This window comes from Rhinolophus hipposideros (genome assembly GCF_964194185.1).
Source record: "Rhinolophus hipposideros genome assembly, chromosome: 7".
NCBI lineage: Eukaryota > Metazoa > Chordata > Mammalia > Chiroptera > Rhinolophidae > Rhinolophus > Rhinolophus hipposideros.
The window spans coordinates 77156363-77184333 of record NC_138053.1 but is presented as its reverse complement, the minus strand read 5'-3'; the positions used below and the strand labels follow the sequence as shown (position 1 = coordinate 77184333).

General features: G+C 37.6%; 2 protein-coding genes across 9 annotated transcripts in view; both read right to left on the bottom strand.

Annotated features, from left to right (window-relative positions):
- Window positions 1-19263, bottom strand: part of NADK2 (NAD kinase 2, mitochondrial) — a gene marked incomplete at its 3' end in the record, with an annotated part of 43884 nt that extends 24621 nt beyond the window's left edge. For all 3 annotated transcript variants that reach the window (XM_081054198.1, XM_081054199.1, XM_081054200.1), the window contains exons 1-5: window positions 18658-19263; window positions 8231-8319; window positions 7235-7323; window positions 6120-6201; window positions 269-352 (exon numbers count right to left, since the gene is read on the bottom strand). In XM_081054198.1, coding sequence (XP_080910324.1) covers window positions 269-352; window positions 6120-6201; window positions 7235-7323; window positions 8231-8319; window positions 18658-19245 — 932 coding nt within the window. In that variant the 5' untranslated portion in view covers window positions 19246-19263. The remainder of the gene's footprint in view (window positions 1-268; window positions 353-6119; window positions 6202-7234; window positions 7324-8230; window positions 8320-18657) is intronic.
- A 4186-nt stretch (window positions 19264-23449) lies between these two features.
- The window catches only part of RANBP3L (RAN binding protein 3 like), a 45428-nt gene continuing 40906 nt past the window's right edge, over window positions 23450-27971 (bottom strand). For 3 of the 6 annotated variants that reach the window (XM_081053789.1, XM_081053791.1, XM_081053792.1), the window contains 2 exons: window positions 25805-25994; window positions 23483-24258 (listed from right to left, as the gene is read on the bottom strand). In XM_081053789.1, coding sequence (XP_080909915.1) covers window positions 24215-24258; window positions 25805-25994 — 234 coding nt within the window. In that variant the 3' untranslated portion in view covers window positions 23483-24214. Of the gene's footprint in view, window positions 24259-25804; window positions 25995-27971 lie in introns of all 6 variants that reach the window. The other 3 variants (XM_081053788.1, XM_081053787.1, XM_081053790.1) reach the window with 2 other exon arrangements.

Sequence of the window (27971 nt, the reverse complement as noted above, 5' to 3'; positions counted from 1 at the left end):
AGACATGACCTCTATCTCATCAAAGGAGAAAAACCTCTACCTGCAATTATATTATAGGCCAAGTGGCATTTATCAGGGTTTCTCCACATAGTTCCAATTGGACGAGAAGGAAGGCAAGTTAGATGTGGTTGTGACTCAGCTAATGTATTACTATTTTGGCTACTGTTATAACTATGGACTAATCCAATTATCATCTAATTTGTTCTGTTTAACAGCATTTTTAATGGCACACATTTAAGACATTTATATAATAGTAAGAAGTTCCTACCTGAACTCACCACGATAGAACTTCTGTAAGGCTTCTGGGAAGGAATGTGTATATCGAACAGGAAGACATAAATGACCCTCAGACCTTTATTTTAAAAGGGATTTGGGATGGTGGAAAAAGAAGAAGAAAAAAATACTTCACTCAAAAGGTATCACTAAACTACAAAAATCACAAATGAAATTTTTAAAATTTCTACTCTACACTTCATTTTTCCCCCACAAAATTGCCTGTACTTTCAACAAGAACAAAACCAAAAAAATAGACCAAATAGAAATAATAGTTTAAATCCAGCTGTATTGCCATGATACATAATACTGCTTAGTTTCCACATTATAGTGAAATTAAAAAATAACAGCAAATTTGTTGCTGATTGACTACCCTGCAAAATTATCTACTGGTACAGTGGTGTTTGCATCTTACCTGTAAATTATTTAACTATTAACTTTGGGCATGTCACTTTAGCATTAACTTCCTCATCTCTAAATAGGTGATAAAAACACCAATCTCTAAAGGTCATTCGGAGGAATCAAACTATTTATATGAAAGTGCTTTGAACCATAAATCTCTTTTAAGTATTTAAAATATTCCAAGTCACTAAAAGAGAACTCCGAAAGCTAATCCAATGTACTCTTTCATTTATTCAAAAAACATATCAGGATGAACTCCTTCAAGGAGTTAGCAGCTTTATGTCAAAGACAGAAATTTTTTTTAATTGCAAATTATAAAGTGTTAAGATTGCCTATATACTGCCATAGGAAGATGAGAGAATATGGCACCTAACATGAGAAAGGTATCCAGGAAGCTCAATCATTATCATTTGTAGAATGTTTTGATCTTGAAGAAAAGATTGAGAGCAGGCTTGGAAAAACAAACTCTTGATAGTAACTACAAGTTAACTTATAAGTGTGAAGAGCAGAAAAAAAAGGTTTTTACAAATTGTGACTACTCAGTTTCTTTATCTGTGAAGGCCAACACTGAGGTTAAAAAATGTTATATTCACTGCAATGCTTTACATGGTGCTAAGTATACAAAAGGTATTAACAGTCACTTTGCAGAACAGTACCTGCTGAGGTCAACTGCAGATCTAAAAGACTAGAGAGAAGAGTCTCTCATGAAGTCAGTCAGATATCAGCTAGGACTGTAAGCATCTGAAAGCTCGCCTTGGCCTGGAGGATTCACTTTCAAGGGGATTACTCATGAGGCTGGAAAACTGGTGCCAGCTGTTGGCAAGAGGCCTCCATTCCTCACCATGTGAGCCTCTCCATAGGGCTGTTCAGGTATCTCATCATGGTGGCTGACTTACTCCAGAACGAGCAATCCAAGAGACCAGAAGCTGCAATGCTATGTGTGACCTAGCCTTAGAATCCACACTGCCATTCTATATTCTATTGGTCACATAGGCCAGCTCTGATGGAATACAGAAAGGGGTAGGGAACCCCAAAGGTGCACAGACGCCAGGATGCCATGACCACATGCTACCACATGCCCTCTATCCCATTCTGATTAGTAAGCATTCAAATGTCATAGTTACCAGGCTCAGTAGAGTGAGTGCAGAATACAGAAGAGACCAACAGAAATTATGCATCTAATTTAGATGAGTCCATGTGAATGAGCCATCTTAGAAGTGGATCCTCCAGCCCAAGCCCAGCCTTCTGATGCCTGCAGCCCGAGCTGACATCTGACTATAACCTCCTGAGAGAACCCAAGCCAGATCTACCCAGCCAAGCTGCTCCTGAATTCCTGACACAGACACCATGACAGATAATCAGTGATTATTGCTGTTTCATCCTCTAGGTTTTGGGGTGATTTGTTCCACAGCATTTGATACCTAATACAGAGGAGAAGAAAATTAAGTTGAATGTTAACTTCTGGGATTATTTCAGTATTGTGATATTGTGAGGCACCATCATGCTTAAGAAAAAGAAGTCAGGCAACCTGAATTACTGAAGAAGCTAGGAGGCTTAACACATTTCTGCCTGAAGTCAAGAAGAGAAACCAAAGGACTTCTAAAACCTACTACTCTCGATAAAAATTAGAGAACGACACCATCTACTTATCAGTTTCGAAATCCCCACAAGTTTATGAGTATTAAGTCATCTTTTTAAAGGGAAATATAGTTTAATAAACAGTATAAAATGTGATCACTAACGTTAAGAATCCTTACTTGAATGATATGCCATTAAGAAGTTCTAAAATACACACACATTGACACTGAAGGCAATCAAAAACTAATTATTGAACCAATGATCTCAATTACTTATGCTCAGGGAACATTTGCTCAGCTAGGCCGGGGTCCCAGCCCTGTTCCCCAAGATCATTTAATTAATCATTCATTTCAAATGTTTGTGGCCTACTAATATGTAGGCCACTAATAGTGACAGAGAAAACACAAAGCCCTGTACTCAAGGAATTAATCGAATGGAAGGAGAATCAAGCAGAAAACACAAAGAAGGAATAAGTACTCTGTACAGGGACTTAAAGTCAGAGTCCAGGAGACGCACTGGCCTTGAATTAATGAGAATGACACAGCTAAGAAAGTGGTACGAGGCCACTGTGGGCAAAAGCACATACAAAAGTATGAAATAACATGGGCCTTGTGAAGAACTCCTGACTTACTCTTTCACATAAGCTCTTCAACAAAGCTCCTCAGCAGAGCAAAAGCCTCCACGTGTGGGCCTCCAACCATGATGTTAGCAGATGCTCATGTTACATTTGCACTTAAAAACAGCCTTTGGGGTGGAGGGCGGAGGAAATAGAAGAAAGTGGTCAAAGGTACCAACTTCCAGTTACAAGGTAAGTGCTGGGGATATAACGTATAACATGAGGACTGTAGGTAACATTCTATGGTATATTTGAAAGTTGTTAAGAGAGTAAATCCCAAGAGTTCTTATTACAAGGAAAGAAACTTTTTCCCGTTTTTTGTATCTATATGAGTTGATGGATGTTAACTAAACTTATTGTGGTAATCATTTCACAATATATGTAAATCAAATCAATATGCTGTATAACTTAAATGCAAACAGTAGTATATATCAATTATGTCTCAATAAAACGGGGGGGGGGGAATACAATTTAAAAAAAAAAAAAGGAAAGAAAGAAAGATCCTAGGCTATTCCTAGGACTTCAGTGGTATTTTTTTAGCTGAAGAATGTATAGTGCCTGTGGGTAAATGAGGATAGATGAAACTAGAAAAGCAGTTAGGCAACAGACAGTGACACATCATATGTATTATGCTAAGGATTTTGCAATGCATCCTGACGGTCGTGGATTTTAATTAAATTATTTTAATTAAAGAGGGGATACAATCAGATTTGCACTTTGGAAAGAACATGAATGCAAAGTATAAAGGATAGCTTGTAAAGGGTGAGACTGGAAGCTATTACAGTAAAAACAAATTATTAGGTTGGTGCAAAAGTAATTGTGGTTGTTGCAATTGTTAACCTTTTAAAGCGCAATAACTTTTGCACCAACCTAATATAAAGGCCTGAGCTATGTTTAGTAGCAGTGAGGACGGCAAGTAGTGGAATCAAAGGTAGGATCCCTAGAACGTAGAACTAGGTCCCTAGACCAATTTGATAAGGAAGATGGGAGATGGGAAATCACAGCTTCAGAGCTGGTTATGATTCCATTCAAATGTGGTGTCCTCCACTCAAGTAGAGGACAGTATGGCTAAAATAGCATGCGGAAAGGGAAAAATAACAAGAAATAAGGACACGAAATAATAGTCAGGGGCCAGATATATGTCACAGTTAAGGCGACCAACCATCCCAGTTTTGCCTGTGACTGACAATTTTCTTGGGACATGGGACTTATAGTGCTAAAACTGGGAAAGTCCCTCGCACAAGATGAGTGGTTCACCCTAGTCATAGTAAAGAATTAGATTTTATCCTGTGTTAGATGGAGAACAACCATAAGATTTAGAGCAAAGAAGTCACATAATATTATCAAACTTTCATAAAATGATCACTCTGGCTGCAGTGGGGAAAAGAGACTATAAATAAGAGTGGAAGCAGGATTGATGATAGATTTAAGATTTTGGAGTCACCAGGATCTAAATTAAAACTATAGATATGAATCAGTTATTGTAGAGAAAAGATAGACAGTGAAGAAGAAAATAGACATATGAAAACAATAGTACCTAAGCAGTGACCAAAAAATAAGATCTAGAAGTAGCATTAGAGATTGGAAAAAAGGGGCGTCATAACTGTCAAAGAAGTACAAATGCAACAAGGCAGCAGTTAGCACCAAAAATTTCCCAGAAATCAAGTAAGACAGGGACTAAAAGGTCCAGTAGATTCAGTAACCAGGATACCTCCAGTTTGTAAGTCAAAGGCAATGTCAATGAAATGGATGGGCAAATCCAGGACAGACTGCAAAGGTATAGAGAATAACTGTGAAGGAAAGAAGTGGAGACACCAAGCTCAGGGGTAAAGGAAAGGCAAAGGGACAATAATCAGGAGAATGACACAGGGTAAAGGATTTATTAAATTTTCTTGAAAGGTGGGAATATTACATTTTTAGACTGAAAGGCACCATGTGCGAAGGGAAAGAGGAAAAAAGGCGACAAACGACGGGTCAAGGTTTTTTTTATGCATGAGCTAAGCTCATCCAGTGACTTTCATTTCCTTGATGAGATAAGAGAAGGGTATGTTGAAGGAAGGAGGTTACAAAAGTCGAAGACCCATTCTTGAAGTAGCTAACACAGGGAATGGGGAAAAGACACGACTTGGGCCATAGGCAGGTTTTTTTGAGACACTCTGAGAGCACAGTTCTAAGTGCTAGAAACTACCAATTGAAAGTAAATTTGGAGGCACCAAGCCAGAGTTTCTGGGATTTTTTTCCCCCGCAGATGGCATCAGCAGTGCTGATACAGGAATAGAAAGGATGACAGAGTGATGTAGAAGTAAGAAGAAAGATAATGATACAAAATATTTAAGATATTTGTAAAAAAAAAAAAAAAGTGATAAAGAAGGGGAGAATTAAGAAAATAGCAGGGATCGATGCACTAAAAGTCAAAGGGCAGATTTCGTAGGATTGAGGGCATGAGACTGCTGTTAAGGCAGGAGGCTGTGGTGAGTGTGGAATTAAGATTTGAGAGATGGGAGATTCCAGATGATCATAAAGCCCAGGTATGGTCACGGCTGTGGGTGGCTGGAACAGAATGAGGGTAAGTGTCAGTGAAGCTGAGAAAAGAAAAGAAAAATAAATGACAATACAGTTTGGTCTATTCATTAAGCCAGTGAAGTCACCAGAAAATCAGTGGCGGCATAACCAGGAATGTAGATGAGAGCCATGAGGAAGGACAGAAGATTGAACAATATTAACTCAACCCTTTTCGACAATACCACAGGTCACGAATACTCACCTAGGTCAAGAGGCAGGTCGATTCTGCCACAGACCCTACTCCCAAACTACCTGGAAAGTCAGATGTGAGGACGTGTCCATCCTATATCAAAATTTCTACCACCAATGCCAGCTAAGTGCATACTACATGCTAAAAACACTAGCTCTTTCCTTAGAAACAACTACATAAAAGAGAACTCGACTAGAGGTAGAGATCACTTTTACAAGCCTAAACTTCATCACTGAAATGTGTCTGGAATGTAGTTCTAACGCTCATGATAGCCAAGAGCAATGATGCCTCCACTTAAACTTTATGTACCATAGTAAACTCCCTGTAGCAACAGAGCTCTGCAATGTAATTATGGGACAGAAAATAAAGAAGAGCTTCCAAATTTTAAGATGCATCATAAACAGATACTCGACAAAGCAAAGCATAAATGTTTGTATGCATAACATGCCAAAAAAAAAAAAAAGCCAAACAAACAAAAAGGAACATGTTTTTCTTTACCGCTCTGGATCAGTGTTTACTCCAATGACTGGTTTGAGTCTGTCCAAGACTTTACTTGCTGCCAGAAGCATTGTGCCATCACCTAAAGGACAGAAGACATAACCAGGCTGTTATAAATCTAGTTTGTAACATCACTGGAACACTAGTACGTTTAACAATCACACCCCCACCACATCCTAACTGCCTCAGTCTGCTCCACTTCCTTTCTGCCCACTATCCCTTCCTATTATCGCTCCCACGCTCATCTAGGATTTCTCAGCAGTGGCAAGACTGACATTTTAGTCCAGATAATTCTTTGTTGTGGGGAGCTGTCCTGCGCACTGCAGGAAGTTTAGCAGTATCGCTGGTCTCTATTCACTAGATGCCAGTAGTATACCTCAGTTGGGAACCACTGCTCTAATCCTATACCTTCTATTAACCAATTCTCTTTCCTTCTCTCATAACATCACTCCAAATTCATAACTTATTTTAATGAGAATATATCCAACAAGGCGTCCCACTTCAGATTTTTCTCTCCAACAAATGTTGTCAATTTAAAGCTTTAGAAAAAATGTTCAGAAAAAATGTTCACTAACTTAATAATAAAGCTCAGGAAAAAATAAGTGTAAGCATATTGGGACCAGAAAGGGATGGAATTTATCTGATCTCAGTAAACTCATCAACAATTTCAACTTTTTTTTAAAGACTGGCATAATAAACCAAAATACAGTTACAACAAATCCTTTGAATCGTATTTGAAGCGATATTCATCCCTTAAATAGACACACACAAATATATGCGTGGAACCTCCCAGTAACATCATTCACTAAGAGGGAAATGTTATGTAAGCAGATCTTTTTAAACCTGATCCGAAAGATCCAAATTCACTTAAGTTTCTATAATGATTCCAATTTTTAGACATTCAAAGAATATTATAATGAACACCCATATAATCCAGCATTCTGTTTAAGAGATAAAACATTACACATACAGTTGAAGCCTGCTGGGTACAGAATTACCTCTTCGTAGAAGAGACACTGAAGGCTTCATTACAGCTTGACCACAGGGTGTTTGGAAATATGAGCATTAAAGAGCGTTTCTGTGTTCCCTCATCTTTACTTCTGTAAAACTATTACCTCCAGCAGCTATGACAGCATCAGCCCATTGAACAGTTTCTTCATTATATTCTCTTCTCTTTACTAGACGAACCTCAATTCCCTCATTCCTAAGACAAAAAAGTAAAGGTTATATGTATATCAAATTTCTACTAATAACATAAAGGAGTATGTTTTTTGAGGTAGATTATTACAATGGATATGTAAAATAAACAATTCTGTTTTATAAACAAATTAATGTTTAGCTTTGTAAGATTAGCTTCATTTTCTCCTAATTACAATAGCCAATTAACTACGTTAAGTCAGGAAGCATATGATTAAACTGAAAGTTAATGACCACCCTAAATCTACGTGCTTTAAAAACATCCTTTATAGCTCCTGACATATAGCAACATTGACTAGAATTTCATTTCACTTTCTCTACTCCTTTGAATACTAAAATTCATTAATACAAAAATAGCCCAGAAGACTAACACCTTGAGAGGCAATTTTTTATTATAAAACTGAAGAGCCATTATTTTAAATTCAGCAAACAGTCGCTAAATGCCAGACACCGGAACAGTGACTAAAAGCTTTCTAATTTGCATGTTCTCACACTGAGTCTCTTGTATACACATAAGCTTATTCACTGATTACATTTAGTCCCAAAGTAACTCAATTTCTATAATGATAATTTTTAGACATTCAAAGATTATAATGAACACCCATATAATCCAGTATTCTGTTTAAGAAATAAAACATTACACATACAGTTGAAAGCTGCTGTGTACAGAATTCTTTGTGGAAAAGACACTTCTTGAGCAGACCAAATAACTCAAAATCTGTGCAGTTTTCAGAATACGATAAAAATTCCCTTAGAAACACTATAATAATCAAGTCCATTAACAATATAATTTTCTTAAAATGATTTTTTAATGGCAATATTGATTAAAAATTTAATGATTAGCTGCTAGTAAAAAGAAAACCAGGAATTCCTGAATACAAAAGCCCACCCAAAGTCCAATCCCACAGACTTACCGTAAACTATCTAGAATATGCTCTACATTTTTGGTGTGAATATGATGTCGTTCAAGCAGTCCACTGTAGCTAGAGCCTTTCAATGCAAGCTACATCAAAATAAAACAAATTTTATCTTATTACATGATGTATATTACATATTATATTTCTTTAAAAAGTCCTCTGTAAAATAGAACGGGACTTTTTTTTTTTTTTTTTTTGGAAGGCACATTTTAATGATGAGCTGTGAAAGTTGTTTAAAGTGAACTGGAAAGTTGATTTCAGAAAATCATAATTTGGTTTTAATACAGCTTTAAGTTTCCTGAATCCTGTAGTCAACAGTATCTCAAAATGTGCATGTTTTACAGCTTGAGTGTTTTCCTTATTTAAATGGATTTTTAACATATTGCATATGGCTACCTGAAGACCAAAGATAAACTAATATTTTAGAAGGCAGTTAGTTGACCTTTGTTCCACTTGGAGTTGCAGTTCGCTTGCGTTTAGATTTATGAACTCTATTTGGCATTTACTCTATGCAATCTGTCCTGGTTAGCTCCCTCAGAACGAATAACTTTTAGATAGAAAAACATACCCTTCAAGAATTGTCTTTCTTAGTCTATTACAGTGATATTTTATGTCACTATTTTACCATTAATATTCTCCTTTTAAAGTATGTCTTCTAAATAATCCATAAAGTGAAATGTTGGGAGAGAAGTTTAGAAATGTCCTCAACGAACATCCATTTAACCAAGTAGGAAATTTGTCCACCAGAGTAAATGCTGGAATTGAAAAGCATGTTATTTTTTTTTCTTCTCCAAATTCCCAGCCCTTATCTGTTTATGATACAAAATCAGTTTTTCAAGTACCTGTTCAAAATAAAATCTTAAATATATTCTTTTGTTTTAAATTATTACTTACTAAATTATAAAGTAAAACCAAATTTTAGATAGCATTTTTGATATGTATTTTACTTTTTAAAGAAGGTTATAACAGCATGAAAGATGCATATATAAAGAAAATTTCAATTACATATAATCTTATTACCCCAAGATAGATAATTTGTGCTAATATTTTAATGCCCACCTTTCCAATCTTATGAGTACTGGGTTAAGAATTTTAAAATACTTTTGCCCTCATCCTGTAATCTAAAAGGAAATGTATGTTCCTCAAAAGAGCTGAGGACCAACCCATTTGGCTATTTGAAAATTAACAGATGACAATTCACAAAGATATACTGGATCACACAGCCTGTACAGCAGTTTAAAGCCTAGATATAAGTCTCATTATATTCAGACAGAGCAAACCAATGACAAGAATTTTTTTTTAAGGAAAGCAGGGACTAAGGAAATAATTGCTTTCATTTAATCCACAAATCAACATACATGAAGTTTGAAAAACTGCTCTAAGAGTAGAATTTCTGAATATGGATGAACATAGCATTAACCTTCAGATTATTACTATCATTACCCAACTACAGATCAACTAAAACTGCACTAACAGTATCCAAAAAATATGGATCACAAAGCTTTTCATCTCTCCTCTCTCCCAGGGGACTCTCAAGTTTAAGACTCTCATTAAAATAGATCTTTATGCTAGATGCTGATGGCTCCCAACTACTATCTCTTACCCTGGCCTATCTTTAGGGCTCCAAATGAATGCAGTCAGCTGTGTATCTGACATATTTCCTTGGATACCTAACAGGGATTTCAAATTAATATGCTCAATGTCAAGCTCTGATTTTCTAGATTAGTGATCATGCTGTATTATTTTGTCACAATTATAGCTCATGAGACCATTTCAAGAGTGTGAACACTTAGCCAGAAATTAAGCTCTACAAAATTAAATTTATTCATAAAAATATTTGAGCGCCTACTATGTTCATTTAAACATTAGTTGAGCTCAAATGTATTAAATGGGGCACTGAAAATTGCTAAGGTTAATGAGAACTAATTCAAATGTACAATAAGTCTATTGGAATAACTTTTATCAAATTTACTGCTTCCAACCTGCTATAAATAAAAGCTAAGGGTAAACGGCCCTCAGACTTCAATCCCCAGCCCAGAGTTTTATCTTATGTTCCAATTTTTGGTTTGGACAATATAGAACATGTACCCATGAACAAGATGTAAATCCTACTGTGTGGGTACTGTAAATTCTAGTCCGTTGGTTCAGAAGCTTTGGTGCTTACTTCCTAACTCTCAGAAAATTAAGATTACTCAACAGTTGAGTGTTAGGAAATTTTGGTTTGAGATAGCGAAGGGGGTTGAATTTATGGGGAAAATAATTTTGGAAAACTTAAAAAAATCTTGAAATTTCCCATGATTTTAATAAGTTTTCCTACAACTCGAAAATTCCAAATCTAAACACAAAGTTCATTTCACATCAGAACATCTAATATTGGAGTACAGATGTCATTTCATGCATTTGCATTTCATGCAAATTTCTTCTAGTGAACTATTTGTCTAATAACTCATGCTTCAATAAATTTAGAGAATACAAGTTCTTATATTAGTTGTTTTCTTTAAAGATCAAGCTGGTTGGGCCAGGAAGCTTCATTAATATGGACTGCCTAAACTAAACCGACACAAGATAAGGCATTTTTAAAAATCACGTAAAAAGCATCAACTAGTCTTAAATCACTATTCAAGTGTCCCTTACATTTTTAAGTTTTTTGAAACTTAAAAAAGTTTTCAAAGGCTGTTAAGCATTTCAAGCTATTCCTCTGAAAATAAGACTTCAAAGATTTAAAAACACTTTAATCAGACAAAAAAACACTTTTTTGTAAAAAGTTTTACAATTTTAGGTTAGAGAAATTACTGAAACTTAGAACAGTCTCAATTTTGCAAAGCTGCATCTTAGATATTTGTGACAAAGGCTTTATTTATTTTTTCCCAAAACCTTCTTTTAGCTCCTATCTGCATTTAAAAAAAAAAATTCATTTAAAAGATCATTCACCAGGATACATGGAAAAAGTAGTGTGAATCTAAAAAATCAACAGACACATTTCAGTGTAAGCAATAGTTTCTCCTACAAAATCTCCCCAAACCAACATCACCACATCCAAGGAAAATCTGATGTTAAAACACAATACAGCATGAAAAGAAAAAAGGATTCTCAATGAACAGAAATTTACCATACCTTAAGGTCAAATGTGATAGGCATGCTATTTTCTAAGTGGCCCAAACATTTTTATCACAGACGTATTTACTTGACCAAAACTGAGTTTCTTACAAATTTACTTATCAGTTGAATGTTACTACTTTGTACTCAATGTGATTTCCATGAAAGCTCAGTAAGGGAAGTCAATAGGTCTTTTTAAATGTAACACAAGAAACGCACAAACTTTTGAGACAATGACAATTTGATATGTAAACTCACTGGGCATACTTTAAGCACTCTTAAACGTTTACACACTTAACTAAATGGTACTGTTTCTCAAAATTGCCTTAAAAGGATTAGTGACATCTAATTAACAGCTAGAAAGCAAACTACATTCTCGTAGCATGATCAGGCCTAGTGCAGTGAATCCTAAGTATTTCTTTAGATATATAATATTTGGTGTTTATTTTGGATCATTTCTATTCCACTTATGCTTTCTCCCAGGCTCTTTTACTTTCCCTGATGTTCTTTTCCCACTTCTGCATTCATCTTTTTAATTCTGTTTACCTACTCCCTGATATGTTGGTATTGTTCAAGGTTCCATCTTTGGCTTCTTATCTGCTCCCACTTCATTTTGAGTTACCTCCTCACTCCAGGGACTTGATCTACCAAGTATACAAAAGTAATTATGAAATCTATACTGTTAGCTCAAGGCTTTTTCTTGCACTACAGGCTCAAATTTTCAAGTCCTTACCTTTATGTCTACCCACAGGTAGATCAAGTACCTCTCCCCCAAACCATCTAAAACTGATTATATACACCTCCTTCAAATTTGCTCGAGTCCCATGTATCAGTTAACAATATTTCCATTTACCTAGTCCACAGAATAAACCCAGATGTCACCTTTAATTCTCCCCTCACACTCAATCTCCACCGCCAATCAGTGGTGACGTCCAATAATTATAATGTGTAAACTGTATCCCCAATCTGTCCTTTACATTCATGATGCCACTGCTTCAGTTCTGGACAATATCAACTCTTATCTGGTTTCAGGCAACAGCTTGCTTCCAGAATTTCTAAACCAGTTTTTTCTTTAAGTTTTTATTCCCATGTCCCCAACCTAACTACACTACCAGAAGCCTGCTTTCATACTACTCCCAGAATGCGAAAGTCTCAAAAAACTGACTCTCATCACTACATTCCTGTGTGGAGAGTAGGGCTGATCAAGGATTGTATGCTGCTGCTAAAAACTGAAAACCACTACAAAATAAAACCAACTCCTTCACATGACACCCAACACCTTATAAGGTCCAACCTACATGTTTAGCCTCAATATACAAGGCCTGACAGTTAAGTTCGCGAACTTGTTCCAAGGATGTTGCTAACATTTTTTGATATCAGAGGGATTGTTTATTATGAATTTGTACGAACTGGACAAACAGTTAAGCAAATTGACTATTTGGAAGTGCTGAAAAGGCTACGTGAAAAAGTTAGATGACCTGAACATTTTGCTAATAATTCATGGCTTTTGCATCACGACAATGCACCAGCTCACACGGCACTGTCTGTGAGGGAGTTTTTAGCCAGTAAACAAGTAACTATATTGGAACACCCTCCCTACTCACCTGATCTGGCCCCCAATGACTTCTTTCTTTTCCCGAAGATAAAGGAAATATTGAAAGTAAGACATTTTGATGACATTCAGGACATCAAGAGTAATATGATGACAGCTCTGATGGCCATTCCAGAAAGAGTTCCAAAATTGTTTTGAAGGGTGGACTAGGCTCTGGTGTTGGTGCATAGCTTCCCAAGGGGAAGACTTCAAAGGTGACCATAGTGATATTCAGCAATGAGGTATGTAGCACTTTTTCTAGGATGAGTTTGCAAACTTAATTGTAAAACTGCTCTTACAATGGTTGCTACATCAATCACATCAGCATTATTATTAAAGAGAAAATAAACCATACTACATGTAACAAGACTAAATTGTTTCATGTTATCTTTTATTTCAAATATGAGTGTATGTACTAAGTTGTGGTAAAACTTTTGACTGCGGATTATAGTAAAAAACATTTGAGTTTTTACTGGCAAAAAGGTGAATTTCACCACTATCTTGCTAGTACTGTTCTCTCCCCTTTCACATATAAATTCTTCCCTATTCTTCAATATTTAATTAAAATATCCTAAAATTGAAAGATACTATTTCACTCTCCTCGCATTGCCAAGTGCTGATGAGAATGTGGGGATGAGAATGTGGGGAATCAGGGGGTGTTTCAATGCCTATGGAAAAGTTATTTGTACTTCTAATTGCAGCATTTTTAAAAAACAGTGAAAAAAACTGGAAACCTAACTATATAAACAATGGAATACTATACAACAGTTAAAATGAATCAACATGTACCAACATAGATAAGTTTCTAAACCAATAATGAAGAAAAGCAAATTTCTAAATAGGCATATATTCTAAATAATATGATATTATTGATATAACTTTTTAAAGGCATAAAATATTATACTTTTTATGGACACAGTCATATTAATAAATATAATGTATGCATGCGAAAGGTATATATAACAACTTCAGGCTAGTGGGTTACCTCTAGGGAGACAGGGAAGGGGAAAATTGAAAGGATGGGGTTTTAGTCATTACTGTATTTCCTTTCAAAACCCCGGAAGTAAATATAGCAAAATGAATATCTGTCAAGTCTAGATAGTTCAACACATGGAGTCTAGTCAGTTTTTGAAACTGTTTTATATGGTAGAAATATTTCATAACTGAAAATCTAAACTTTAATAAGATCACTAAAAAGTCTCCTTAAAAGTTAGAAAAAAAATTCAAAGGTCTTCTTTTCCCCTTCATTTCTGCCCTTCACTGTATTATTCTCTCCCGTCTCTGTATTCCCGCGGACCCCATATAGTTACAATATGATTTAATAAGATGTAGTCTTTGACCTCAAGTCTAGAGAAGAAAATCATCACAGATTATGCTCTAAAGTGGAAAGATAAAAAACCTAAGTATCATGAAGAAGATAGTGAAGAATAACTAACACAACCTTGGTGGCCAGAGAGAGGCACAGCAAGGTCACCACAGATGACTTCCTGTGAGAGTAATGTTTGAGCTCGACCTCAAAAGAAGAAGAGGAATTGGCTAGAGGATGGAGGGGCACTGAAAGCAAAGGGAGCTACAAAGGTAAAAACACTGAGGGATGCAAATGAAACCACACTAAAATACCATTTTCAACTACCGGGTTGGCAAAGACCCCCAAATATAAACTGTTGATGGAAAACCAAGTACCTTCATTCCCGGAGAAGGTATATATTGGTACAGCCTCTAAGGAAAGCAATCTGGCAATTACCTATCAAAATTTCAAATGCACATGCCTTTTGGCTCAGCAATTCCAGTTGTAGGTATTTACCTTACAGCTTGATTCAAACATATAGGAATTAACACAAATATTATTAATTACAGAAAGTATTTTAATAAATTTAAGGCATCTGCACACAATGAAGTACTATACATACTGCTGGGGGAAAAAAGAACAAGGTGCAGAATAGCTTAAATAAATATGCTGTTGAGTAAAAAGAGATGAGACAAAGAAAAAGAATATTTCACTATGTTGAATATATAGATTATTTCTGGAATGAAACAGTAGACAAGAATCAATTAAATTAAATTCAGAAATGAAGTTCAACAGTAGACAGGAGTCAATTCACGAAGGGCCTTGTTTGGCACACTAAGGATCACAAAGGTTCACCTATAGCGGTGTTTCTCAAAGTGGGATCCAGGGACCACCTGCAGACCTGGGCACCAGTTAAAAAAATGCTGAGTCAGCAACCTTAAGGGTGTGGTTCAGACAGTGAATTCTTCACAAGTGAATCAGACTCTTACAGGGAGCTAAGGCATTTGCATTTTAACAAATTCTCTAGGTGACCCTACAGGTTATGGGGAGCTTTTGAGGCATTCTAAACAGAAGAGTGGCCAAGATGTTTACTTTAGATAGACCACTCTGGTGCCTGTGTCTGGAAGATTTGAGAGGAGTGAGGTTTCTGTTAGAAGGCTCTGGCAGCACTCCAGATCATGTTCTTTAATTTGATAAATACTCACATTGCATACACTACACTCATTGCACACCACATGGCAAAAGTAGTATCTGCCCAAGAACCACAACCCAAGCTACACCACTGTTTTCAGGAAGAAGAGCAAGGGAAACCAAATCCAAGGCATTACAACTCCCAAATCTGCTAAGAAGGCAACAACTAGGAATAGTTTAACCCTATAATAGAAGGAATGGTAAATGAAAATTATTCTATCCCATTTTGAAAATAATTATAATAATGGAAACTATTACAGGGAGTTGCATCTGAGGTTATAAGATTTGGGGTTTGGTAAGAGGAGAGTGGAAACTGCTCCTTTCTTATTTGGTATAAATAAAAATGTTTTTAAATAAAACCTTTTTGGCCAATAAGGTATGATTACGATGTCAAAACCCTTTCCAATTAGCTTTGATTCATCTACAGGTATATAATCTGTGAGTCTCTTGGACCCTATTAATAAAAGTTCCACATTTGCCAATAGCTATCTATCTCTCTTATGTGAGTAAATTGTAATAATAGTTGAATTAGTCCTTGCATAGTCATGAGTCAGTAGAGGTAAAATCCTTTCTAGAAATCCTCTATTCACAAGAAAAGTCATTCATCAGTTAGGGGAAAGGAAAACCAAGATTTAAAAATTAGGCAAGGTAACCAATAAGAAAGAGTAACCGAAAATCAAACTTTGACACAGTTTGAAGGATGTAAACCTATTTTGTACATGCTCTATCAACTAAGAAGTATTTCCTCTGATCATTTGTTTCTACAAAATTAGAAAACCATGAGCCTTCAGGATAGAAAATACTGCTTTCCACCCCTCATTTTCCATTTTAACCAGTAACCTAGTAGAGATAAATTTGCAACAAAACAACCGCAACCACCACAGCCACCAAGAGAACCCTCTGATAATAAAACTTCCCGTTACCATGACACTATAGACAAAGCAGCCATGGTGCCAGAAGACTCAAGTAAGCACTTAGCCACTTTCTTTTATACCCAATTCACACAATTCATATACCTTACTATCTTTTACCCCCCCAAAAATGGCAAAACAATGCTAATCACCTTTTCATTTGTAATACAGAATCCCATTTTAGAACAACTTCACACAGCCTTGTATTCTTTGACCTGTCTGGCCTCCACCTAATGCTATTTTATTTTAAATACTGACCTTGACATAAATGATAAAACTCAAATCAGTAAGGAACTAACACAATAAAATTTAATTGAAATGACAACTATTTCAAAACTGTATTCTATAGTCCAGAAGTTTTACTTCAACGTTTTCTTACCCTGAACAGCATTACCTAGTGATAGACAAATATTTACGTTAGATTTCTCTTCAGATGTTGAGAGGGTACGCTAGGCAGTTCGATTTTTAAAGATTTATTTGGTTACATTTAAAAAGTTTTGATTAGTGGCAATCTAGTTCGGAGGTCCAAGAATTAATCTATCTAGATGCCACCCATTTTTCTGAGTCCTTGATAAAGTTATCCAGTTTCAAAATGCCAGCTTTTCTAGGGCCTGGAGGCTAGCTAGTCCAACCCTAGTATTCCACATACTGAAACAGGTGGAAGCACTTTGAAAACCGACAGTACTCACAAAAAGTATTGTTTTCACCCGTAAGGCCCAGAGAAGTTAAATGGACTCCTAACAAGTTAACTACACAGAACCTGGGCCTAGAACTCCAAGCTCCTGACCCCCCAATCCTCCACTCTGTGAACATGCTTGTTTTGTTTTCATTGTTGTGGAAGGCTTCCATAAAGTTGTATGAAGAACATATGTATGGGTATATAGCATTTGACAATTTCTAAATAGTAGATCTCATAAAATTAGTAGGACTACAACCCAAAGGACATACCTCTTTTCAAAATCAGAAAACACCTGCCTTCTGAACTGACTCCCTGTCTCACCACCAATTTCACACCCTAACACAAACTTAACTACTCCAACTTCCTGCTCAAACTGTTGTTGCTTTAGTCTTTAAATGGGACGACTGTTTTCTATATATTGTCACCTTCAAACACTTAGGGAAAAGAGAGAAAAATCTGCACCTAGCACTTCCATCAGATGAATGCAGGGCCCCTCTCCAATGAACTGACTGAAGAATCAAGAAGTTTAACGCTGAAAATAGATTCAGTGCTTATGCAAAGATAATTTACAATTTTATTTGGATACCTCTACAAAATGTTACAAAAAAAATTGCTGAAGATTACAAACCATCGTTTAGAACAAGCTGTCTACCGTTGTACAGAATTCTACAAGATTATGGTAATAGGCAATTAATTCCAAAGCCTTTTGTTGCCCAACGTCAACAATAAGAGATTTCCAATGGAGATTTTTCTGGACATATTGTTCGTAGTAGCCTCGTCACTCTCCTTTTCCTCAAGTTGGTGAATGAGGACACGGGATCAGAAGTTTCAAAAGGAGAGGGAAGGGGGATAATATTCAGGGTTTCTTCCTTGGGTGGATTTACATACCTTGCAAAAATATTAATACCTGTATCAAATCAAGTCTACTGTGGCGATACTGCTACATTATAGACGTAGGCTCTTTATTTCATAATTACCAGGTCTGCCTGCCGTTTGTCTAGACCTTTCTACGTAACATATATTCAAAGTCAAATTTCCTCCTTGCCCGTCCCAGTACCAGCGACACCTGTGCTTTTCAAAGAAACTGCCAGAACTTGGTCTGACCACCGCGTTCCAGCCTGGAAACGGCTCGCCACGCCGCTGCCCGGAGTGTCCCAGGACTCGCAGGCCTACGGAGTAAAAGGGGGTGTGTCCGTGGCACCGTCGCCCTCTTTCCCACTTCCCGCAGCGGCGCCCCCCTGTCTCCGGGCCTGGGGAGCTGTTCCCAGCGCGTCCCGACGTCAGTCACCGGCCCACCTTTCCTGGGGCCTATTGCTGCTATCCACCCCCAAGGTGGTGGGGGTGGCGAGGACAAATGAATCCAAACCCCTCTGACTGTGGGAGCCCCTCCTCCCCCAAGGCCCCCTCGAGACGACCCCACCGTGGGGGAAAAGGGGGCCTCTGCACGGTCACTCTCTCCCTCTCAATTTCTCTGTCTCACACTCACACACACACACACACACACACACACACACACACACACACAGAGGCAGGGGCAGGGGGCTACGAGCGAAGCCACAGGGAGTGGGGACAGCGAGCGTGGCAGGCAATGCACCTAGGGTGCCTGGGGAGGAGGGTCACCCCGGGGCCCGACCGAGCCCACACACAACGAGGGCAGCCGGGACCCACCAGCTGCTTCAGGTCCTCCTCCGAGAGCTCCGCATAACGGTACCGCTGCTGCTCGAACTCGTACCGGGTGGTTTTCGCCACCACCACCACCCGGGACGGGAGGAAGCCGCCGTCGGGGCGGCTGCCACAGCCCGCCAGCTCGCGCGGCTGCCCGTGCCCCAGGTGCCGCCGGCCGCCGCAGTCACTGCCGAGACGCGGCCGCGCGGCGGGGCCTTCGGCGCCCGGGGCCCTCAGAGCCGCCGCCCGGCCGCCCGCCACGCGACGACAGCTGCCTAGAAGGAAGCCTCGGTAGCAAGTCATCGTCGGCCCGGCCGAGGACGCAGGCCCGGGCTCCCTCCTCCGCCGCCCGCCGCCGGGGGTTCGCGCCGCCCGCGCTGTCCCAGCCTCTAAATTCAAGCCAGGCGGCCAGAGGTTAAGTGCAGGGCCCTGCGTGGCCCGCACCACGAGGGGGACGTGCCCAGACGTTGACGGGGGCGGGGTCAGCCGGGCGACAGGGAGTGGGGAGACCCCACACAAGGTAAAGGTGGGCGGGGAAGGGCTGGAGCCTTCAGGGTGGTGGGTTTTGTTTGTTTGTGGATCCGTTTCCATCCACGCCTGCGCAGTGGCCGCTCCGCCACCCGGGGACAGACCTCCCGCTCCACCCACTTTCCAGCGGGTGCAACCCCGCCCAGCTAATTCTGCCAACCAATCAGCCTCTCCGACCAACTCTGTCAGCTAATCAGAGCACGCTGCTGTTTCGGAACTCAAGGAGCTGTGGGGATTGGCTGCGGCCAGGGAGAGGGCTGGGATTCTTTCTGGCGTTTGAGCTCCTGTGAGGAATCCAGCTGGAACCGGTTTGAGAAGGCGCATGGGCGGTGGGTGGGGTTGTAAGCGCCTGGAGAGAAGGCATGTGCGTGCAACTCCTTGTTGGAGTACTTTCCTTTTTCATTAGTGCACATAAGACTGGACCACAGAAGTCTAGACCCTTTCATTATTGCACATGACGCTAGACCCTTTGTTCGTTCATTTAACCAACGCATGTTGGATGGCTGATACAACACCGGGCTAGGGGCTGAGAGACTGACCCAAGACCAACTGCATAATTTTCAGGGCCTTGTTTAAAAAGAAAATGCGAAGTCCCTGTTGAGAAATTAAGAGTTGCAAAACAGCAGAGGGCAGTAAGCTGAGCACCCGGCCCATCTAAGCATGGGGCCCTGTGGGACTGCACAGATTGAAGCCCTTGCTGACCACCAAAACACCCCAGAGGGCGAAAGCAGCTGGTACCATGTTTCCATGAAAATAAGACCTAGCCGGACAATCACCTCTAATGAGTCTCTTGGAGAAAAAATTAAGACCTGATCTTATATGACTGGGTGTCATATAATAATAATATAATACATATAATACTGGATCGTATACTAATTTTTGCTCCAAAAGATGCATTAGAGCTGATTGTCCAGCTACGTCTTATTTTCAGGGAAACACAGTAGGTAGCTTTTGAGGAAGTTAGAGGTTAATGCCTAGAGAAGTCTGGCCAAGGGGAACATTTCTAGATGGGGAGATAAGGTTGAAAAGTAAGACAAAAGTGAAGGGTTAAAAATGTTTGTAATTTTAAGTTCATAATATAGGTAGTTAGCCTTTTGAGGGCTTTTTAACTGCTGAATGAGTCCTAAAAGCAGTGTTTGGTGACTGTTGATCTGGCTTTGGAATATTGACCACGTTGGAGACAGGAAGAGGAAGGGAGACTTGGGTGCTGTTGGAATAGTAATGGAAATAAAAGAAAATGCTATTATAAGAGCAGACACAAATGGAAATTGCACATCCTGGTATTTATCCCTCCTGCTCCTTAGATCCGCCTGTTTTGGCACCCTCTTTGCTTCTCTGTAGTCCTGGCACTATCAATAAGTAGCTTTTGGACTTTGGGCAGGTTACTTCATCTTTCGGGGCCTCAGTTTTCTCATCTATAAAATGAGTGAGCAGTACTAGAGTGATACCAAGGCTCTGTCGAGCCCAAATTGATTAAATCTGTGACTCTTACTTTTTGGCTGGCCACGACCTCTGATAGTCATTCATCGTTTACTGAATATTTACTGAGTCCCTACTATGTGCCACATAGTATATTAAACTGGGATATACAACATGGAGTCAAATACACCTTGGAGTCTGATGTCTTCTTTTTAGTAGGTCACTGACCCCTTCTCGCCAGGAAATTTGCCATAAGCATCTGCTAATAGTGACTTATAGCAGAAACTTAAGCACACTTCTAAATTTCTGTGGAATGTGAATTACTCATTTATAACTTGAACATCCTCAAGATCCTTTCAATTCTTACTGTTCTTTCTTACTCTGTTCTTTCTTACTCTTCTTTCTTACTCTATTCTTACTTTGTAATTCATTAAATATAGGAAGGTAAAAAAAGGAGAAATCACAGATGACACAGGTTTGAAACTTGGATGTATAGGAGAATGTCGATTGATCTGTTTGACAGAAAAAATAATGAATCTAGGAAACCAGTTTGGGATCACAGTCTACGAGTTTGGTCTTGCATCTGTAAAATTTCAGACCTCTTTTACTCTCATTTCACAGATAGGAACTCAAATTTTTTGGATCTCCCCCATTTCCAGCTACAAATTTAACTACATTGACATCTTCTCAGTTGGGATATCCCTTTGTCCACTGTTAGTTTTTAATCCCATCCCCTTCTACCTCCTCAAAATTATTACTCCATCAGGTTTCCCCCTTTAGTATATCTTTAATTCTCCCACTCTACTGAATTTTCCGCTTCATTATTTAAACATGCTCATATCAATGACAGCTTTAAAATTTATTTAAAATCATCTTTCTAAGACCTAGCTTTTTACATATTGTCTATCTTCTCTTTACAGCTAAGATTTTTGAAAGAGTAATCTGTTCATATTGCCACATCCCTGCCTCCTATTCATTCCTAAACCAGTTGTAATCATTTCTCTCCAACACCTCACTCATTACTGCTATTTCCAAGGTGACCAAAGATCTGATTGTAAACTCAGAAGACATTTTCAGCCCTTAAATGACTTGATCTTTATGTGGTATTTAAAATGGTTATCATTTCCTCTTGAAATTTTTTACTCTGGCTTCTAACACACAAGTACCTCATGGAGTTCCTCCCATCTCTTTCCCGTTTTGGGGTTCTTCCTAGGCTCATCTTCAGGACCTCCCCTCCTCTCACTTTCCTCCTCTCCCCTCCCCTTTCCTTCTCTCTCTGCTCTTCTGCACGAGTTCATTCAGTATTGTCTAAAGAGCTTGGACTTTGGATTTTAAAAGACCTCAGTTCAAACTCCAGCTTTACTATTTATTACCTTTGTCAACCTTGGACTAGTTCCTTAACCTTTCTGATCCTGCTTCTTCATTTATAAAATATAATAGCTACCTTATAAAGTTGTAAATATATGTACAAATGCCTAGCCAGGTGCCCATTACAAAGTATACTCTTGGCAAATATTAGTCCCTTTCCCCTTCCATGACTTTAGCTACTACCAGTATCTTTAGCCCAAACTGCCTCCTGAGCTTCAGATCCTTATTTCTATCTTACTGTTGAGCCTTATACACACAACACAAGTCAATGGAGATCAAATTATTTGATTGCCTTCTATGGTCCAGGCATCCTGCTGGATGCAGGAGATAAAATCATAAATAAAAGGTAGTCTGCCTTCTTACGGAGCATAAAGTTTATGCAATGGTAGAGTTATACACAGAATGCTATAGACAGCTGGAGGAACAGGTCTTCTCTCAGCCTAAGAGGAGTTAGGGAAAGCTTTCTGGAAATGTCATGAGCCAAGTCTTAAAGAATGAGTAGGTATTAGCCAGAATCAGCAAGAGTGAGAAAGGAATTCCATAACGGTATTGTGCAATGAAATAGCAGTTCTGAAATCCTAGAGAATTTAGAGGGAGGCAGGCAACCATAGGAGGTGAAGCTAGAAAGTAGACAGGGAAAAAGACATGGAAAGTATTATATCTATGCTTAGGACTTGGCTTTTATCCCGTATATGCTAGGAAGTCTCTAAAAGTAGAAAATGACATGATTAGCTTTGCAAAAATTATGAACAGGAATTTCTTGGAAGAAACATAAGGAATGAAAGATACTCTACCTTATTAGAAATCAAAAAAAATACAAATTAAGGTAAAAATGAAATTGCCTTTTATGTCCACTAGATTGGCAGAAATTAAGAAATTTTGGTAATTCTCTAACTTACCAAAGGAGGAAATTAGGGCTAGATGAGGGTCTGAGGGTGGGAGTCCTGGTCTGATGAGATTATAAGAAGAGACACCAAAGAGCTTGCTCTCTCTCTCACCATGCTCCCACAAAGAAGAGATCATGTGAGCCCACAGTGACCCCCTACAAATCAAGAGAAGAGGCCTCAGAATGAAACCTACCTTGCCAGCACCTTGATTTTGGACTTCCCAGCCTCTGAAACTGTAAGAAATAAATTTTTGTTGTTTAAGCAACCCAGTCTATGATATTTTGTTATGGCAGCCTGAACAGACTAAGATGCCTCTAACAGGAGAATCGTTTAAGGATCAGAATCGAAAGTCATTTTGAAAAGATGGGGTGATCACAGTAGATTGAAAAATGAAACATAGTTGGAAGCACTGAGACTAATTTTCTTGTGTAACTCATTAAGTGTTTCTGAAACAAAAATCAAAAGAGGGGCATTAAAACTTTGTTGCATGATTGTTGAAATTACCGTAGTCTACCATAATAATGGCATTTAAGAAAAAATTCATTTGGCTCTATATATTTGTTTTAAGAAAGGTCTCTATATAGTCACACCTACTAGAATATTAATGACAATTTAATTACATAAATAAAGCAAAGGACAAGTTAACATATTTTACTTTTGGTATACTCAGTGTTTTGATACACAGGTAATGTATTTTGTTCATTCCTTCGGCAACAATTAGATACTGACCATAAGTCAAGCATACACAAGGTGCAATGGATACAAGTCCAAGAACATATTCTCTTTAAAGGGATTCATACCATGAATATATAATTTTATAGTGTTAGGAAATCCAAAGGCTAAATGAAAATACACATTTCCCAGAAGAAAAACATGCTTTAATGAAATGTTATTATGCAGTTATAGTGGTTTAAAAAAAATGACTAGAAATTTTTAAAAATATTTGTTTAATGGCCAGACAATGTATGACTGAAAAAATAAATATTTTAGTTAGATATTTATCAAATTCAGCAATTTATCATTTTAACTATTATATCCATCAATGTGATGAAGAGTCCAAATTAGTTATCAAATCCTATTCTAAATTAACTTCAAAAATCATAATTTTGAACTTCTGAAATCCATGTATTTCTTAAATTCTGTCATTTTCTCCACAGTATTCAAAATGTAAAACCTCAGAATTATTAGACTACATAAAAGAAACATTTTAATTGCAACAAATTATATTTCATGAACTTTTCTATAAAAACTCTTCAAGGAATGAATAGAATCTTCTCATTTAGTTAGGACGGTTTAGCATTTTCAGTAAAGTGGCCAAGCTTTTTGCAGATGTTGTCATGTTTTATGGTAGGTAGCACTCATGAACAGGCAACCGACTGTCTGTGGGTCCACCTAGAAGGATCTGTGATATAAATGTAAAATATTTTATTATACAATGTTATATTCAGATTAGATTTACTATTGAATACAAGTGAACATGAATACTCATGAATATGCTTACTGGTGAGGAAATAAAATCTATAGAATTTATATTTTTATAAGTAACATTTGCAAATGTTGCTAATTTTAAACATGACATTTTCAGATCATTAAACCTTTCCTTAATTCATGGGCAACAATGTTTAAAAAATGTAGGCAGCATCTCCTGGAGAAGGTGCTAAATGAAAGGAGGAAAGAATGGAGGGGAAGGCGGGGTCATATGATCGACATTAACTTCCATTGTTTCTCATCTATGGAGATAATTGCATATTACCCTTTCCTAAAATGGAATATAATAAAATATAGATTCCATACACAGGTCATTTGTCGATCAGAACTTTGCCATTTAATCCTTCTTTCAAGTTAACATTTTTAATGGATACCAACTCATTTTCTAATAAGACCCTATTTTATTGTTGACAATATAAATATTGTAATAATATAAAAATAATTTTATAGCTTTCAAAGAATAAGTCATTTAATAATAACAATAAAAGTCATATTCACTTAGTTCTCTAATTCACTGAGTTAAGCAGTTTATGATCCTGATTTTCGTGTTTTGTGCATTTTTCCTCTTGATTACATTTTTAGTATTAGGCAAAGGAAGATATTTCATTAAGTTCTGCTCTGTTCTTTGATGGATTCTTAAATTTGTATGATTAAAGTACCTTTGAGATTTTAAATGATTAAAAGTTGGAAAATTGCTTGCTAACATACTATCTTTGTAAGTATATTACTCATTCCTCTGTAGAGCAGAATTTAGGGCTTAATGAAACTATTACTGAAAATATTTGGATGACTTTATTAGAATAACTACATCTATATAAGAAAGCTGGGCTTATTGACAATGTTTTTCTCCAAAAATAATGATGAACTTTAATTTTAAATCCACTCATCAGGACAAGCACTGAAATCTAAAAGTCTGTTTACTACTGGTTCTACTTCAACCTTGCTCAATTCATGAATCCTGACACAATAAAAGAAATAATACTTTTTGCCTCAGGCAAAGACAATCTCTGAAAATAAAGTACTAGACAGATTCCAAAACCCTAAACAGGGTTTTCAGTGTTTCAAGCCAGATTCGCCTGGTGGCTCCATTACAAGTATTTCTAATTTCTCTTATTATAGCCAATATTAGGAGAATGAGAACTGAAAAGACATATGAATAAATGGTTAGTTTCTGGGTAGCACTGTAATTACTTTAAATTGTAAATATGGTCTTTTATGCAATTTAAAGGTGAGTGATATGCAGGCATCATGATGAGGCTAATTTTTGGTAAAATCCTAATGAAGGCCACATATAGAAGACAGATTTTCAAACCTATTGCTCGGATCCAAACAGCTAGGGCTCTAACCCCCACTACTTGAAACAGATAATCTCCACTTTTTAAAAATCTATTTCATATATTAGGATTGTGCATAAGATTTCTTTCTTAAACCTCAGACCTAACAAAAGGAAAGTTACTTACCTGATCTATTTTTAGTTACTCCGATGAAATCATCCTCATCCTCATCACAGCTATCACAGTTTAATTGCTGGACGACCGTTTCTGACTGGCTTTCAGCTTGATTTATGTCTTTCTGCTTATTGAAGCTTCTAAGAGCAACAAGACGATGATGTATTGCTGCATACAGATACCCAGTATCTTTGGCACTGGCCTGCATGAGGAAAATTAATTTGCTAGGAATATAAATGACTTAATAAATAGCCACATTTTATGGCTTTTTAATCTTTCACTATCAATAAGGAAGGGATTGTATGGCATAAATCTAGAATGTAAATAACCCTAAAAATTAAAGGGTAAAAAGCCGATTTACCTTGAACCGAACTGAATCCTAAAGTGGGTAATTTTACAAGAGGTCCCAATGTGTGCCTTTTAAACGGAAAAAGTGAAATTTTGTGATTTAAAATTTCTGTTTGAATTTAAGTTGGTAAAAGACCATCCTTCCTCCACTATTTTACACTGTAGAAAATTGTAGGACTGTGGGAGGAGACATCCATTTCATTTACATCTCTTGGCTTAGACATCCCCTGCAAGCCACACAGCTCCGTGGAAAAGCAGAGCTCATTAGATAATACAGTCTCTGAGATTGTACCATAAACACATCAGAAGTCCTTGTTTTCAATACTTTTCTAGGCTATTTTTATGATTGCTATCAATATAAAAAAATCATGGTAACAATGCCATTGGTATAACATTTAGGGTTATGTTATTTTTATCCAATCATAATAAAACTATAATTATGTATACCATTTATATTAACAAAAGTGTGTAGCACAGGTATTCAATGTATACGTGTTTCCCTCTTCCTTTTACAGATGAGATTAGGGTTCAGAAAGGTGCCCTGATTTGTCTGAAATTACACAGCTAGTTGGCAAATTGGCTGGGACTTGAGTCCCAGGTTTTTGTCATCTAAGTCAGTGATCTTTGAGGTAACATTGGCAGTAGTTTACATTTTTGTATCTTTTCACAATTTCAAAGAAAACCTGAAAAATTTTCTCTTTGCGAACCCTCCAGAGAGCTAGTAAACATTCAGCCAAGAACCGAAGGTTGAACCAACTATATGCCAACTTTCAGGAGAAGAGTCTTAAATTATATTTTTTCATTTGCATGTTCTTAAGTTGCCTTAAATACTCATTTTCATTGATAAGTGAAAAGGTTACATATGTGTATTTCACAATCAATGTTAGCTATCTAATCTTCTCAACCACTTTTTTTTCTGTTTTTTTCTATTTTCTGTTTTTTTATTTTCTTAGTTTTTCTTCAACCACTTTATAAAGTATATTATTATTATCTTTATTTGGCAGATGAGTAAAATCAGGTTAAAGGAGGCTAAATAACTTACCTAAAAGTTATACGGTATGTACAGTATGGTACATATGTAAATATGTACACACACAAATATATATATAGTATAAGACCAAAATGTTAAAAGTTGACCATCTCTGGGAGTGGAATTTTAGGTGATTTTTATTTGCATTTTATTTGATTGTCTCTAAAAAACAATATTCTACAATGTAAAAAGTCATCATGAGTCAGGAACTGAGCAGCAGAATCTAACCATAAGAAACATTGTCAATCTTAGTCTCAGTCTCAGGTAGGTTATGGGCCACTCAAAGCCAAAAGGATCTGGCCTGGCAGTGTCAAATATTACCTCCCCAAATGGCAAACAGGGTTTGGGCATCATCTTACTTTTAATATCTTAATTCTCAACACCATTTACACCTAACAGTGCACTTACTGGTAGTTAATAAAACCTTTGGTTTTTCACCAGTAGTCACTTGCCAACTTCTTTTTCATTACTATATGGATGCCAATTTACTTGTATTGTGACCCTCTGCCTGAAATCACTTGGGTACTCAGTCCTCTCCAGTCTTCTGGGTCTCAGCCCACAGGGGAAACCAAGCCTTTTTTCTGACTTGATTCCTGCCAGCTCTCTCTCTTGTGCCTGGATATCTTGTATTTGAGGTCAAGCATTTCTTCTACAGGGAACAACTAAAGCTCTGCTCCCATCCTGTTTCCTTGGAGATTGACTCATGTCCAGAATTGGAATGTGCTGTTGGACTGGTTGTTTTAACTTGCTTGCCCTGTGTTTTTCCATTTCTCACTGATTCCTTTCTAGTCATCTCAAAGC